At 41.7% G+C, this 15734-nt stretch overlaps 1 protein-coding gene across 1 annotated transcript; it reads right to left on the reverse strand.

Annotated features, from left to right (window-relative positions):
• Nucleotides 1-423: 423 nt before the first annotated feature.
• Nucleotides 424-13408, reverse strand: NUB1 (negative regulator of ubiquitin like proteins 1). The gene is made up of 15 exons (XM_026051921.1): nucleotides 13389-13408; nucleotides 10498-10615; nucleotides 10250-10411; nucleotides 9092-9150; nucleotides 8498-8568; nucleotides 7835-8017; nucleotides 6290-6378; nucleotides 5839-5945; nucleotides 4792-4978; nucleotides 4299-4406; nucleotides 3706-3858; nucleotides 2651-2797; nucleotides 2260-2355; nucleotides 1330-1522; nucleotides 424-1044 (listed from the first exon to the last, which is right to left on the reverse strand). The coding sequence occupies exons 2-15, from the start codon at nucleotides 10612-10614 to the stop codon at nucleotides 881-883; spliced, it is 1836 nt and encodes a 611-aa protein (XP_025907706.1). The 5' UTR covers nucleotide 10615; nucleotides 13389-13408; the 3' UTR covers nucleotides 424-880.
• Between the last annotated feature and the right edge of the window lie 2326 nt (nucleotides 13409-15734).

Raw genomic sequence — 15734 nt, forward strand, 5'->3', positions numbered from 1 at the left:
TGTTACCAAGCGCACCTGAACAAAAGAAATCCCACCTCAACAAAACCACCAGGAATCCCCAGGGCCATTTCTCTAGCTTCCTGAAGCTGGGGACAACCATCTAAACCCAGTTTTGATCGACAGCTGAGTAAGACAGACTTCCTAGTCCCTATTGCAGAGAACACATCAGGACTGATCATTGAACTCAATAAGGCTGGGAGGTGCAGGAAGGAGCTGTAGACACGTGGGGAAACGAGGGTGTGAATCAAATACCCAATGAGTACAAACAGCTCAGGAGAGCCCCACGCTGCATGGCCAGGCGTCCGTTTTCTGCTGCTTTTTTAGAACAAGAGACAAGAAAGCATGGAAGTCCCCAAGAAAGGCAGGTGGAAGCAGCGCGTCATCATCTTTATTGGCTCTGCAGCATCTGCGTGAAGGGACAAGCAAAATGCCACTGCACAGAAGTCCATGCACGACAGACACAGAAAGGACTGGGGAATCTTTCAGAAGAAAACCAGCTGCAAAGGTGGCAGCTCTCTACAGCTCAGCAGCTTCTGATGTAGAAGCACTTCCTCAAGCTGGCAGTTTCAAATGGTGTAGAAATGCTTATTTGCTTGTATACTCAGTGGGTTAACTTATTTCACAACAATAAAAATATAGTTAAGATCTATTAAATTTTCTTCTGAAAATAAATGCTTCTATTTTTCTGCTATGACAATAAATTATGATGTATCACAAATGTAGCTTTTAAGCAGATTTATAAATAAGCAGGAATTAAGTAGTTTACCTGGAGTTTAACTGAATTCAAGGCATTTAGTAAAAGATAAGCTGAAGATGCATTTATAATCCCAACTCTATTTGCCAATGTAAATGCATATAACTGAAGCAGATGTAACAGGATTTAATGCTGTGGTAGTTGTATATAGGATAAGTACTCATGAATGATCTGTTCCTCCTCCTCCAGTGTTAAATCCAGATAATCCTCCTCATGTTCAGGAATATCCTCCAGGATTTCATTGACTGCATCGGTCTCCATGTCTTCATCCGTTGGCGAACTAGAAGAACCTACCAGTGCAATAAAAGAGCAGATTATCGTCGCTCAAAGACCTTTCCCCCTTGCACCAGCACAGCTGCTCTTGGAAAGCCAGAGCCTGCAGGATGGCTGCAAGTTTTTCCAGGAGGAAAAGCCTGTAGTTGCCTAACAGAGATAAATTGCTTATTTTCAGTAATGTCTTCCCATGACCAAGGAGAATGTGGTGACTCGGAGCAGTCTACCAGTACTTAAGCAGCCTTCCCTTCATCATCACTTCTTTGCCCCCTTCCCTCCCTGCCGCACGTGGCAGCTCTGACCTGCAGAGTCCGTCGGCGAGTCCTTGGAGGACGTTGACTCCTCGGAGGCCGTGGAGCCCTCGGGGGACAGCAGCAGCGAGGCGGGAAGGACCCCCCCGTAATGGGCGAGGGTTTGGGAGGCCAAGTGCACGTTGCCTTTGAAGACTTTCAGCGCCTGCTCTGCTGCCTCGTGGCTGAAGCCCATGTACGTCAGCTAGATGGAGGAAGGGAAAAACAAAAAAAAAAATAGAGAAATCCAAGCTCATTCGGCATCAAAGGCTGCAGGAATCCGACCCTGCATCTGACAGACGTTCCCTTGCCCAGAGGGAAATGATGCACGTCAGGAATTCCAGGACACTCACCCTGCTTTACTGGAACAGCTAAGAGCAGGGCAGGGAGCTATTACGGGAACACGCACGTTGAGCGGAATGAGGAGGCTCCCGTCTAACGTCAGCCCATTATTTGTGCTGTTTTGAAGGAGAAAATTCCTAAATGTCAGCAATGTGTATGGGCTATTTAGTTTCTCTATGCAGTAGAGTTTTCCTTCCTATTGACATTAATCATATAGCCACACTAATGAGGAGCTTTTCCGATGGCTGCTGGAGGAAGGTACATGGCAGCTCTCTTGTACGGTGCAAAATATTTAAAGACTTCAATAAAAAACCTGCCTAGGGTTAGAGTATTAAAACAAACTTATTTCTGTTTTCATCAGTGCATGGAGGGGGACAAAAAAAGGCACCAAGTACACATCAAATAATGTTCAAACCTGAGTGATCTCTGGAAATGTGCAACTTAATGGCAAAGAAAAGATAGGGAGTTCATGGAAGCATGGCAGCTTATGAGTGCTTTGGGACAAAGAATATTTGTACAGCTTTGCTTAAGGAAGATCTCTACGTTTAAAGGCATAACTTACGAGTACCAAATCCTAAGAAATCAAGGGATGCCACTTACTTGATCAATGCTTTCCTGGGAAACCTGAAACTGGTCTATGGCCACAGGGTCATCGTCGTCATTTTCCAACAATAACTCGGGATTGTCAAGAATAAACTAAGGCAAAAAGAAAGGAAAAAAAACCCAAAAGGGTTAGATGGCAGCCACAGCGATGCAGCGCTCCTCGATGCAGCTGCAGCTCAGTAGCTGATCTAACCGAAACCTCAGCCCAGCTGAGTGATGTCCGATTGATCAGCTCAGAAAGTGGAAGTTCAGTCACTACAGGTCAAAGCAGTAGCTATGAACAATGCAGTAGGGAAGACAGTAAATAAGCAGATGATCACTTCCAAAAAAAAACCCCAAACTCCAAACTCTTATACACACAAAAAAACTATTCCTGGCAGCCACTTACCTTAAAGGCTTGGTCCACGTTTCCCTGTGCTTCATGCAGAGCTATTTGGGCAGCTCTCTCCGAATAACCCATGCTCTTCAGCGTATTTATGTCTTCCAGTCGCTGCCTTCTTTTAGCTCTTTCCTCCCTCCTTATTTGGGCCTTTTCCTGCAAGAAAACAGTTGTTGCAGAGCTAGCAGTGCATGGGAAAGCTCCAGCCTTCTCCCAGGGAGCAGGCGGATGGCACTACTTTGACTTACAAAGTTTTAAATCTCTTTTCCTGAAAAGATTCGAATTCAAGTACGTACATAGACTGTGGTGTGAGACACTCAGCCTATTTCCATTAGCAAGCACTGCAAGCCCACATCTGTTCTGGATTCTGTGCAGATCAGGTTGTGCTCTATAAGGCCTCGTGTGGTTAAGTGTTAAACTCGTCTGGCAGCTGGGCCTGTAGACAAGACTTGCCAAGGACAAACAGCCAGGCCAGGGAAGGCAGCCAAGGAGCCGCGTTCCGCCCTCCTCTCGCCCTCTGGACTTTTCTATCTACGTTTAATTGTCTCAGATCTTTAAGGGCCACCTCAGGCCACCACTGTAACTTCAGGCTCTTTGCTTCCAGTATGGAAAACACTGTCAGCTCCTTCCCTTTAACACCCCAAAGCCTTCCCCACTCCCAGATCTCCCCAGGTCAAAACTACAGCTTTGTAACAGTGCAGCTTGATGGCTACCCTAGAAAGGTCCTTATTGGGCACAGCCTCAGGCCAGGTGGGACACTTTTGGTCATGGTGCTCATGTTCCCACACGGAGAAGAGCAAACACTGCTGCAGACTCTTCCAAAGGGTCTCTGTGGTAAAACCACAGGTCTTTGGCTGTCTCATCTCAGGTGTTTCAGGACAGAGCTCCTCTCGTTGTGCCAAGTTTTGGTTTCACACTTGCAGCACCAGACGTCCAAGTGTTAGTCACACTATCAGTGCCAAAGCAGGGTAGTGAGAGTCCTCGATTTGGCCCAACTTGGCACTATTCGTGCAAAACAGGACCTTGTGGGCATCAGAGCCTCCTGCTTGCCCAGGCAGCAGTACCTCTCTCCTGTTGGTGATGAGGTTGGCAGCATGCTCCACGTCCCCGTGGCAGGCACGCAGCGCGAGGCGAGCTTCCTGCTCCGAGAAGCCCAACAGAGACAGGCGAGCCACCTTTTCGGGATCGATGGCGAGCTCCTCATATAAGCGAGATGCCTGCAATGTTGAAGGACACATCAACCGCACTGACACTGCTGCTACTACACAAATGAAAAGGTTGCTGCCCATTTCTCTGAGAAAGTCACAGAGAGAAGATGCAAGGCAAAGCCCAAACACCTACATCTGAATGTGCTAGTTCCTAGAATCATAGAATCATAGAATCATAGAATCATAGAATCCTTATGGTTGGAAGGGACTTCTAGAGATCACCTAGTCCGCTCCCCCTGCACACTCAGGGTCACCCAGAACACAGGGCAGCATCCAGGCGGGTTTGGAGACCTCCAGAGAAGGAGACTCCACAGCCTCCCTGGGCAGCCTGTTCCAGGGCTCTGGCACCCTCACAGTCAAGAAACTTTTCCTTCAGTTCCTGTGGAACTTCTGGTGCTTCAGTTTGTACGAAACACTTCTCAGACAAGTTTTGTTTAATGGCTTCTTACCTTCTGAATATACTCAGCAGCCTCCTTTTCTCTGCCACTGTGATAGTGTCCTATCCCCTGAAGGAGGTAAAGCCTTAGGAACAAGACCTTCTCACGACCGTAGCTTCCCTAAGGAATTGTGAACAGGACAGGGAGGAAAGCATGTAACAGATCAACACTTTATCAACAGAACATACACATATTTCATAAAGTCACAAATATGTGACACTTAGTATGCAAAGCATCCCATTTAGAACAACAGTATCTGTGTCTATGTGTATTTATATGTTATTTACCATAACCTTGCTGCTAGGTGCAGTGTTCTCACTAGGGTGACCATTACACAGCTAAATGATGGGCTATGGAGGCATGAGAAAACTTCAAACTTCCATATCAGAGTCTGAAAAAACTTGAATGATGACCAAATACTGGAGGTCAGCAGGGAGAGAAGGCAAAAATAGACTAAAAAAACCCCACACTCACAGCCAGCATAATTTAATTAAAATGAGCATACCTTGATGTCAATAAGTCTTTCATGGTTTTCCCCATAGCACTTCTTGAAGCACGTGTGGGCTGTGCTCAGCTTCTTCTCTGCATCATCCAGACAGTCCAGCTGTTCCAAGCGGAAGTAGCACCACACGATATCCAGCTGCAGCACTGCGTAGTTATCCACTGTATTCAGCAGATCTGTGCTGCACTCACTGGAGGGAAAAGAAATAAACCCCCAAACAAGCATTTTTTACAGCTTTTTTATACTGTTTTACATGGATGAAGTGACATGCTAGAATTAGGTACACTCATATCTGAACAAGTGAACACTTCACTTTTTAATGTAGCAAACTGGTATCACAAGAATTGGAACAAAACACTGATTCCCATTAAATTCATGCACAGGGCACAATTAACAATATTACACCTCAAAAGAATCACAGCAACTACACCTTGTTTTGTTGCTATGTAGGACTGCCCCTCTTCAGAAGCATGAGGGCTTCACAAGCCATGCAGCCTCTGAAGGGCCAGGGACCTGTCATCTCCCTTGGGGCACGGGGACACGCTGGGTTCTGCGCCAGGCTCCCTGCACATGCCCACAGGAGAGGACTGGATGGGGATGGGGCTACTTTTGGGCCTGTCAGAAGGGCTCTGACCCCCGGCAGCAAAGCAGTTTACCTGCAGACACAGCTGCTTGTCTCAGGCACCCCCCTCATCTATTTCAACAGATTATCACTTCCAGAGGAGCAGTCACAGAGAGGAGCTGAAACTGCCCCTCAGCTACCGCAATTTATAGCCTAGTACCCACATGCTCAGTTTATGTCTATATGTCTTATACGTCTATAAGGAAGCCTGTAGATTGCCCAAGGGCAGTAAGTGCTTCAGCTGCTCCACATAAACCACCCATCAGAGAGACTTTCTGCCTGCTCTTTCCCATCTGTGGAGGGGCCAGGAAGTCAATCTGAGCAAGCCAGGGACACTGGCTTACGTGTACAGTGGAGCTAAAGCTGTTACTGCAGTTTGTGGATGATACAGAGAAACCTGGTGAAAAAGGCATCAAGAAGATTCTTACCAGAAGTGTTTATCAGCATCCAGCAAATATGGCAGGGCTATTTCATATTCTTTTTTCTTCATCAATGCTCTGCCCTTTTCATGATAACCCATTGCCAGCACAAGCGCCTAGAAAAACAGATCAAGAATTTTTTTTGTGTGTGTTTTTCCTCCCTCCATTCAACTAATTTTCTTAATAAAAAAAGAAATATTTAGGTCATCTGCTACAGCCTTTGTTCTCGCTCCCCCTAAAAAACACCAGCTCTATGAGAATTTCACATTTACTTATCTCCCACCTGCTAATGTAATATAAATTATGTAATTAAAATGCTGCTGACCCATGAAATTTGTCATTTAATGACATATTTAAAATGCTTCATGAGTCAAGCTTTAAAACAAACATTTTTTTCATATCATCATAAATATAATCAATAGAAATATCAATCATATCATCATAAAATATGTTTACCTACTTTTTTAGCTTGAGGAGGAATCTCAATTGACCTTCCAGTCTGATTAGCTATATCTAGATAGGGAGTGGAGTCTGCATCCAAGTATTCCTCTGAAATATAGGAAAAAGCAGTCCAAGTTGTAAGAATTACCTGAGATTATTGTTACAAGATTATGCCAGAAAGCATATAGTTAAATAATAAAAATAAAATCAGAATTTTATGTAATGACTGAATAGACCTACACATGATGACCTCAATCACACATATAGGAGCTTTTTTTTTTTTTGAAAAGTCACTAGAGCAAAAGTCCCTCCTTGTCCAGAAATTTAGCCCCACTAAGCTAAAAAGATACATGAAATGTAAAGAGTTTTTGTGGAAGACAAAACGTCTAGACTTTACATGATATAACATTTGAAATTATCAAACAAAGCATACCGTATAACAAGAAAGAACTAAGCATAGTCAATAACACAAAAATATAAGTCAGTATTTTTCTTTCCACGTATCTTTAAGATTTTTTTTTCATTTTCACTTGATTTAAAAGATGTTCTTCCTATAAACAGAAGACACCCAGGGAGCAGTTTGCTGAGAATAAAACCTCCTGTCCTACAAGTTCCCTCAGCTGAAACAAAAAGGCTGTTAAATCCTCCCCACCGTTCAGACAGTTTCAAGCAGCTCTTGGAGCCTGTCAGGCCGCTACGGACTCCACTCCGTACTCTCATACTGCACTAGACTTGACAACCTGTGGACGATCTATTAAAAATGTTCTACATAGGATTCAAGGACTGGAGTCCAAGGCAGCCCTTACATCAATAAAAAGGAAATGCCTCGTTCCCCTCTTTCCCCTCACTTTTGTTAAGCTGCTTGTACAGCATGAAATAGGCTGGCGTTGACTATTAGAAAAAATTTTGCTCAGATATTTTTGTATTTGATAGGGATTCACAGTTTCACAGTGTCTTGTTTGTGGATTTTTGGAACAATAAAATATAATACAGGATGATTTAAACTTCCAACTACCAATGCAATTTATGGACACAACTAATCTCATTCTGAAAAGCCATTACTGTTAAATTAGTAAATCCATTTAACGTAATTCACAATTGCCAGCAATCAACATCAAATGCAATAACAAAATGATCACATTATAGATCAGAAGGACAAGTGAGCTGTTCTGCATAATGAAATCATGGTTAAACAGAGACATAACTGAAATAAACTAGAACAAATGTGCAATAGCTTCTAATGCAAAATTCCACACTGCTTATGTCTACAGAAAATACAAAGTACATTCTCAGAACTGTCAGTCTCCTAACTGTCAAATGCTAATTAAATAATAATTGTTTCATATTATATCTCATAGTGCCATGTTTCCTAACATTCCAGTGGTATAAATTAAAATCAGCCTAGAAAGCAGTTTTCAGGTAATCAGAAACTGATAAATACACATATACAGCCAATATACCAGCACTCTTCTGAGGAAAAGCTCCATTGAGAAGATAATTTGTTATGTGGAAAGAGTTAATCAACCTTCCTCACCACCATAAAAGAAAAAAGACCTCCTCATACCTCTCTCTGCTAGAATTTCCAAACCCTTCTTAGTCCTTTGCATCTTGTCACTTATTTCTTTCTCTTTCTGACGCTGAAGTTCTTCTTCCTGAACTTTTCTTTTAGTTTCTTCATCACTCTGTTCCAGCTGCAGCACCATGACTTTCGCGTTGTGTGTTACACCTTGGTCTTCCAAGGTTCTTCCTGCAAAAGGAGTAGGATGAAAATGATCTAGATGTTGTATTTATGAAAAAAAAGAACATGTCATGTTGTATTGTCATGAGGGGAGAAAAAGTAAAAATACAGAAAACTGTCTAAAGGAATGTCAGCCTTACTCACACACTACAAACATAGCAGAGCAAAGCTAGAATAATGAATAGGATTGAAACATTCAATCAAAACTGCAGTCAGTCATTGACATTATCAGCAGGAACACAGAAATTTGGGTCCAACTGGTATCCTGAAAGTGTTTTTAAATGCTTGGTATATGTGCTTGACTGCTTAAAAAAAAATCCAGAAAAAGACCGATTAAAAAAAAATCTTCACATAAAAAGAGGAACGAGGAATTGAACAACACTGTCAGAATTATTGAAATGAACAAAACTACAAAAAACTTCACCGCAAGATGCAAGAAAGAGCGAACTAGAAAATCAATCTACAAATCTAGTCAATGAGAATACGTACCCAGGTCGAGCTGCTTCTTATTTATGATTATTTTGATAGCATTTTCTCTGAACGCATGTTCCTGTGCTATCCTGTGAAAGAGACAGTTTTATTACATAAAGATTTACAACAGTAAATGGTTAGAACAGTAATAAAACTGCATATGCTTATATGTAGCTTTAAGCTCAATTGGCTTAAAACTTCTGCTATAAAGATACTTGAAAAGCTGCTATAACATAAAATAGAAGAGCAAAATAGGCAAGAAAATCTAATTTCATGGGGGTTAAAAGAATAAATGGAAGGACTCAGAAGACCGCCTAGTTACAGATTTGGAATTGCTATTGCTAGCAAATTCAAGTATTTGCTGGTGATCTACAGAAAACTCTGTTTTCACAGCTTCAATTTTCCTATTCTTGATTTGCTTAAACTACAGCTTCTTACAACAAAATCAATCACATAGGAAAACACAGATAAAAACAAAAATATGCTATTTAGGCATGCCTAATGCTATCAAAGAGCTTCAGAAAATATTCAACAACATTTTTATTTTTTAAAACAGTTCTCTATGACAGTATGCTACTTCGTGGGAAGAGAACTAAGGGTGATTACACTTACTGTGATCTGAGTTCTTTGCCTGTGATAAACAGATTTGTTTCCAATGGGACTTTTCTGCTCTGTTGTGAATATATTAGAAGGTAAAAGAAGAAAAAAATGATGTCAAGGTACTTTAGATACTTCCTTAATTAACTGTTTTACAATTACTTTTTTTACAATTACTTTTTGTACAATTTCTTCTTTCAAATAACAATGTTAATAAGGTTATGGTTGTGCATATAGCAATCTCCAAGGTAGAAGTCTTATGCTTGTTATAGAGTGCTAAAAATAAGTATTATAACAGCAGAAGATTCAGAAATAGATAAATCCAATTCAAATCCAAACAATTTAAAAGAGTAATTTAATTATTCACTTGCAATCTTAGCTCTTCTTTGTAATTACACCATTCACCTGGGAATGGCTAAATTATGATTAATTCCTATTAGTGTCTCTGGTCTCAGATTAGATAAACCTAAATTTTAAATGAATTTTAGAACATGTAATTTCCCAGTGCCCAGCAGCATTGTAAAGAGGACTTACAAAACTATTTGTTTGCTTTAACTGCATGTCAATCACTTAATCCTCCTACTGTGTAGCCCATCACATTCCCAGTTAATTATTTTCCCTCTGAAGAAGAGAAGAAAATAATTATGATCAAGTGCTTTATTTTCAAAAGTACTTATCAAAAAAAAATCCTACTGGACCCATAGGGTACCACCTAAGCCCTTCTTTATCAGAAGAAAATACTGCCCTTTTCCAAAGTGACCTTTGCTGACAAGGAAACTACAATTTCTAAGTGCTCTTAACTAGCACAAGGTCATTTTCACTGCTATAGAAGGAGACAAGGACACCGATCTCACAGAAGATGCTGCTCCTGCACAGCAAGGAGACCCAAAGAAGATGCTGAGCTTAAGCTGCTGATGGCACTTAACAGATTTCTTATCCATTTTTAACCGTTAAAGCTGTCCAACCAAAATTGTGGTAATAAAATGATATTCATACCCTCATTCAACTTTAGGTATTTCACAGCTAAAAACATGTATGTGTTCTTTACTTGTAATATGAATTATTAAATCCAAATGAGTAAAATCAGACTAGACATATGCTTAAACTTACTTTTCTTAATTCAAAGATAATTGAATTGGTTACATATTCTAACCTTTGTGATACTTCACTTACTTTTCTACGTGGCAGGTAGATATCAAGTCTTGCAATTCCAGTCACCTTAAAATTTTCATTTCCTGCTCCACGCTCAATTGCTTTACATCGTATTTCTTCAAGCATGTTCTCTGTATCATTCTCATTGATATTCAGCTTGGATGCATATTTTTGTACGAGCTCCTAAGAAGACAACATAAAAAAAAAAGCTGGGAAAAATCACAGGTAGTATCACATACACATATGATGAATTCAGAGGAAATATTTACCTTCATTTCTTCACCAGCTTCTTTCTTTTCATTCGTATATGGTGGTTTCCACAGCTGAATTTTGTCTTCTCTTAAGCAACTTGTCAGTTTTGCTATTAAATACTTCTTTTGCGCCATCCTTTGGGTAGAAAAATGTAATCGAAAGTGTGGGGCGGGGGAAGAGGGAAGAAAAGTCAATATTTTATATGGTTTTCTTGTACTAAAATAGCTTCAACTCAGTAGAAAATTACAAAGTGTATTTTGCATATACATACAAAAAAAATGAGTATAATAAAATGCATTTTGTGAGTTTTCACAGAGAGGAAAGAGACCCAGATCGGCACTAAAAATCAGCCTAGGGCTGACAGCAACATGTCTGGGGCCAGACAGGGACAGTGCAGGAGTTCATCTCTTTGTACTTTAGCTTTTCAATGGAATTTAAGTCTCTTTCCAAACCTACATGTGAGATGGAATGATAGAAGGTGTTGTTTCATCCTAAAATGACAAAACATGGGATACAGGCCTCCTGGCCTTCCCTGGAATAGAGCAGCTAAACCTAACCCTCCACTGACATGTGGTCTTGCTATATCCTCTGCCATCCTGCTCTCATTTTCCTGCTTTAACAGCCTACTGGGTGGCTTAATGTAGCTATTTACCCTTTAGGGGTGACAGAAAGGGGTGTCAGGAGGGAGCAGCCCAGAAGCACAAGCTCCAACACGACAGGGCCCATAAAGCAAAGAGCTCAGCCCTCCAGCAAAGCGCGATCAGCTGAAGAGAGCAAGAGAAAGATTCATGTCCTCCTTCCCCAACCTCAATTATGTGTCAAACACACACTTTTAGTAGCAACACTAAATGGTAGCTGAGAAACTTTGATACCACAGAAATGAACTAGCAGGGTGTTATTTTCATAATTCAAAAGACATTTTTCTGCCTCCAAGTGCAAGCTTGGACAGGCACACAAAGCAGCAGCAACACAAAAGCTGAGGCTGCTGTTAAGAGATGAAGTGAGCTATAAAAACCTGCACCGAGCACTGAGCTGCTTGTTGCAGGATGACAGTGAGCAGGGCAGCTCTCTGCTTCGGTATCTTTGGTATCTTTGCAGATAAGATTACTCAGAATTCATCCCTATGGCTCATCCTCATTCAGCTCAGAGCAAGCGGGGAACTCTGCGAGTGAATCATCACATCCCTCAGCAAAGAGGGGAAACAGGGAAGAGAGCAGAGGGCAAAGCAAAGAGGACAAAGTCATCTCGAAAGATGAACAAGGAAAATTTAAGTGCATATTAACGCATAGGGGCCTTCTGGCTATTGAATTCTGTGGATGATATAGAAGCAGATTTCCTTCAGCTTATACAGAAAAGCATTTAAAGCACTTATGTAACTAATTACTCAGACTGGAATGGAAAACATTAATACTTTCACTTCTCCTTGACAGTGGTTTCATTTTCTCATGCTTGGGTATAAGTAGATGACTCCCAGGAGAAAGACAACAAGAGGGTAGAATCAGAAATTTATTGCTCATTTTTCCAATTAAAAAGATTGCTTGTTGCTCAGAAGAACACAATTTGAGAGGGAAAACTGTTGGCAAAAATCCAGAGACTGTTAAATTTACTGATCAAATTATGTCAATCTCCAGCTTTCTGTGAGCTGCAAAGAATCTTTGAAAGCTACAGTCAAAATACTCTCTCCTAAACAAAACTTGGTAGGTTAGGTCTCTAAATAAAATGCCTTAACAATCCTGTGTTTGGTTCCTAGAATTTACAGAGCATCTGCCCAAACTAGGTCAGACAACGAGGTCTTCTTTTTCCAGCAAGGATGATGACACTAATAATTATTTTAAGGCCAAGACAAAAACACATCTTTTACAAGCAGAAAAGGAAAACACAAACTTGATTTTCAAGGGTTTTTTTAGTTATTAACATAGGTTTCCCCCTTTTTTTTCTTCCAAAATATTCCAGACAATCTTCATGCACAAGTCTTTATCAATGCATTCCCATTTCCTTATTCTTAGGATAAGTTAAAGAACAATTTTATGGTCATAATTCTACTTAACCCTAAGTTAAGAAACAAAATCTTTACCCGAATCCAGGTAAAACCAAAAATTGCTGCAAATACTTAAGGAGTTTTAAAATACTAATTTATTAATTAGTATTTTTATTTATTATAATATACTTTATTATAATTTCTTTTTTTTTAGGTATAAAGGGCATCTGGAAACGGGTCACTACTCTCTTCATCAACATGGTACTTTACAGTTTTGTTAAAACAAGTATTTGCGATTTCCTGCTAATACATTACAAGGGAAAATAAAACTAGAGGAAACGAGAGGCTCTCTAATAATCTCTAATTTTAATTTCCAACCTTATATTTAAAAAGAAATTTAAAAACCCCACAAACTTGGCTCTCACCAACATAAACACTATCATTTTAGACATAAATTTCCAATCTGCTACTCTACCCCAAACAAGTTGCAGGAGATTCCTTAGGAAAACCTTCCCGCCTGACTCCTCCTCGAGCCTCCGCCACGGCGTTCCGGGAATAACTTCCCTCGGGAGCGACTTTCTCCCGAGTATCCCGAGGAACGACCAGGGGACATTCCCCGCAGGCCGTTTCGAGCACAGCAGCGGGTTTTTTACGGCTAAAACGCCGCCGTTCGAAGCCGGCGGCTCTTTTGTGTTGCGCAAAAGCAAAGAAACGAGGACAACGCGGCTGAAATCCTGATTTTTAAGGGATGAAACGGAGGATGCTGGTGGGAATAGCTCCGTACAGGCGAACCCCAACCGTGAGGGCGGCCCCATCCAGCCCTCGCCCCAGGGGGCCGTTAACGGCCATAACGGCAGCCGGCGGCGCCCCCGGCCCCTCCCCGCTCGCCACCATGTTGGCGGCCGAGCTCCCCCCTCCCCCCCGCCCTACCTGAGCGGCGACGGTCCCAGCCCCCCCCTCCCGGTGCCGGGACGGCGGCGGCGCGGCCCTCACGGAAGGGGGCGGGGCCTCCTGCAGCCCCGCCCCCGCCTGGCGCGCGCCTACCTGCGTGCATTGGGCGGAGGAAAGGGGCGGGGTTTGGCTGTTCCTATGGCGTCGCTACGGGAGCCTGGAAGGGAGGCGAGGCGGGTGCCCGAGGTTGGGCACGTCACGTGCTGAAGCCGAAGGGTGGCCGCCATTTTAGCGCCTTGCCCTTAGGTGGAGGCGCTGGTTGGTGTCACTGTCCCCGGTGTCACCGTCCCCAGTGTCACCCTGGGAGGACGGTGGAGCCCCACGAGGGGCTGGAGGAGGCTGAGGCTGCTGGCGAGCAGCCTCCCTTGCTGCATTCCCTCAGCTTGTGGGACAGCAATGTCCTGTCAGGGCTGTGAGTGGCCAAGGTGCTGGGAGAAAAGTGAAGCTGGATTTGGAAACCGGCTGAACTGAAAAAAAAAGTGATAAATTAAAAACATATGTATATATATACACACACACATATTAAATGCTATTTCTTTCTCAGTTGGTGCTGGAAGGTCCCTTCCTTTGCTGTGGCCTCCATGTAGGGCTGCAGTGGGGATGGGGTCCCCCTAGGCTCGATTTTTGGTGTCTTTGTAGGAAATATTACATGGTGAATAATAACTAAGTAGTTTGCTGAAATAATTAACTGATGTGGGATAAACCTCTCCTGAGACCAGCTGTCCTCAGCCTGAAGGGTTTGGGTTTAGCTGCTCTGACCTGTGACTAAAGCTGTCAAGGCTCTGAACTTGGATGGTGGGGAGACCTTGGGCCACAAGGGTCACGGTTCTCATAAACCAGGCCAGTTTTCCCCATTTCACTTTTTTTTTTTTTATTTTTTTTTTAATTCTCTTGCTGCTTTAGTTGAGGAGGAGGGACTCATCTTCCTTCTAGACTGGGAGCACATGTAATATTTGAGTGTCTTGAAGTGTAATTTTCCCTTAACCACAACTACTTCGCCAACAAATCACAAGCTAATGAAATTCTCCTTCCATAAAGTCCCTGGGAATTAAATTGGAAAAAAAATTGTCTAAAGGCAAAGTGTCATTTTAGAATCAGTTCCAGTCTGTACAGAGCACAGCTACGTGCTAGAGAAGCCTCAGGAAAACACGGTGGGTTTGTATGAAACTGCCTCCAAAGGAGTTAATTACTTAGTTTGTGCTCAAACTTTCACTGAGTTTTAAATCAAGATATTCAAGGTCCATATTTAATTAAGATAAAACTTACTCAAAGCACTTTAATAGTTTAAAATCAATTTAAGAGTATTTGCAGAAAACAGTATCACCATTTTAGTCAAATGGATTTACAGAGTTGATCTTTGCATAGACCATGGCTAGATAAGGTTATAAACTCTCAGTGATACTGATTTCAAGCCTTAAGCTGCAGTCATTAAAACGTTCTCAAGTATTTCACTGTAAGTGTCTAGGAAAAGTGATTTTGATTTTTTTTAAAGTAGATTTAGTGATGGTTTAATATAATGGCTCATATATATTTTTCAGTCATTTTTGTCTGGCTTTCTGTGGTTCTCTTGTGGTCCACAGACTAGAAGATACAACAAAAATAACAGTCCAATATAATGAAAGGTACAAGTCAGTGTACAAATCAGGTACAAGTCAGGTACAAGTCAGGAAACTGAGTAAATAGAAGACTAATGCATACCATATACTTCAAAAAATTCACTGTCCCTTGATACTTCCCTCCACTAAGTTCCTTATTTTTTATGGCTGTTTGTTATCTAATATTCTTCCCTAAGTATAATCTGTATCTATCTTTTATCTGTCTTTTTCTTCTAATCTATCCTTAGGTATAGCAACTACTGCAAAGAAAAAAAAAATTGTTTATGGTTATTAATGTTGTTGCTTATCGATGTTTCATGCCTATCCAGAAAGAGAAATCTGAGTTGTAAGCTTGCTGGGGGCAGACTAGTTACGTGAAATGTCAGAAAATTTGGAAGATCAACGTTGCTACATCTTTTAAACCTATAGTCTTCCTAAACGTATAGTATAGTCTTCCCTATGGTATTTTTACTAATGGTGGCAGGATTTATTTTCAGAAGTTATTGTGCCACGCTCCTCTTCACTGGTGGTAGCTACTGCTTCTCATCAGAATATCTATCACAAAGCACTTTACCAAGTAAGGCCTTGACAAGGATATCTTTTTTAAGGATTCCTCCCTCCCTCCCTCCCTCCCTCCCTCCCTCCCTTCCTTCCTTCCTTCCTTCCTTCCTTCCTTCCTTCCTTCCTTCCTTCCTTCCTTCCTTCCTTCCTTCCTTCCTTCCTTCCTTCC

This window comes from Nothoprocta perdicaria, unplaced genomic scaffold (assembly GCF_003342845.1).
Source record: "Nothoprocta perdicaria isolate Ctin4 unplaced genomic scaffold, notPer1 scaffold_80, whole genome shotgun sequence".
In the NCBI taxonomy this organism is placed as follows: domain Eukaryota; kingdom Metazoa; phylum Chordata; class Aves; order Tinamiformes; family Tinamidae; genus Nothoprocta; species Nothoprocta perdicaria.

What these genes read in the sequence shown, in the direction of transcription:
- NUB1 (XM_026051921.1), bottom strand. Translation starts at nt 10,614, where the DNA reads ATGGCGCAAAAGAAGTATTTAATAGCAAAACTGACAAGTTGCTTAAGA. An exon ending in TAAGAAGCAGCTCGACCTGG is followed by an intron (nt 8,018 to 8,497) that starts GTACGTATTCTC and finishes CTCCTTTTGCAG; the next exon opens with GAAGAACCTTGGAAGACCAA. An exon ending in CTGCTGAGTATATTCAGAAG is followed by an intron (nt 3,859 to 4,298) that starts GTAAGAAGCCAT and finishes TCAACATTGCAG; the next exon opens with GCATCTCGCTTATATGAGGA.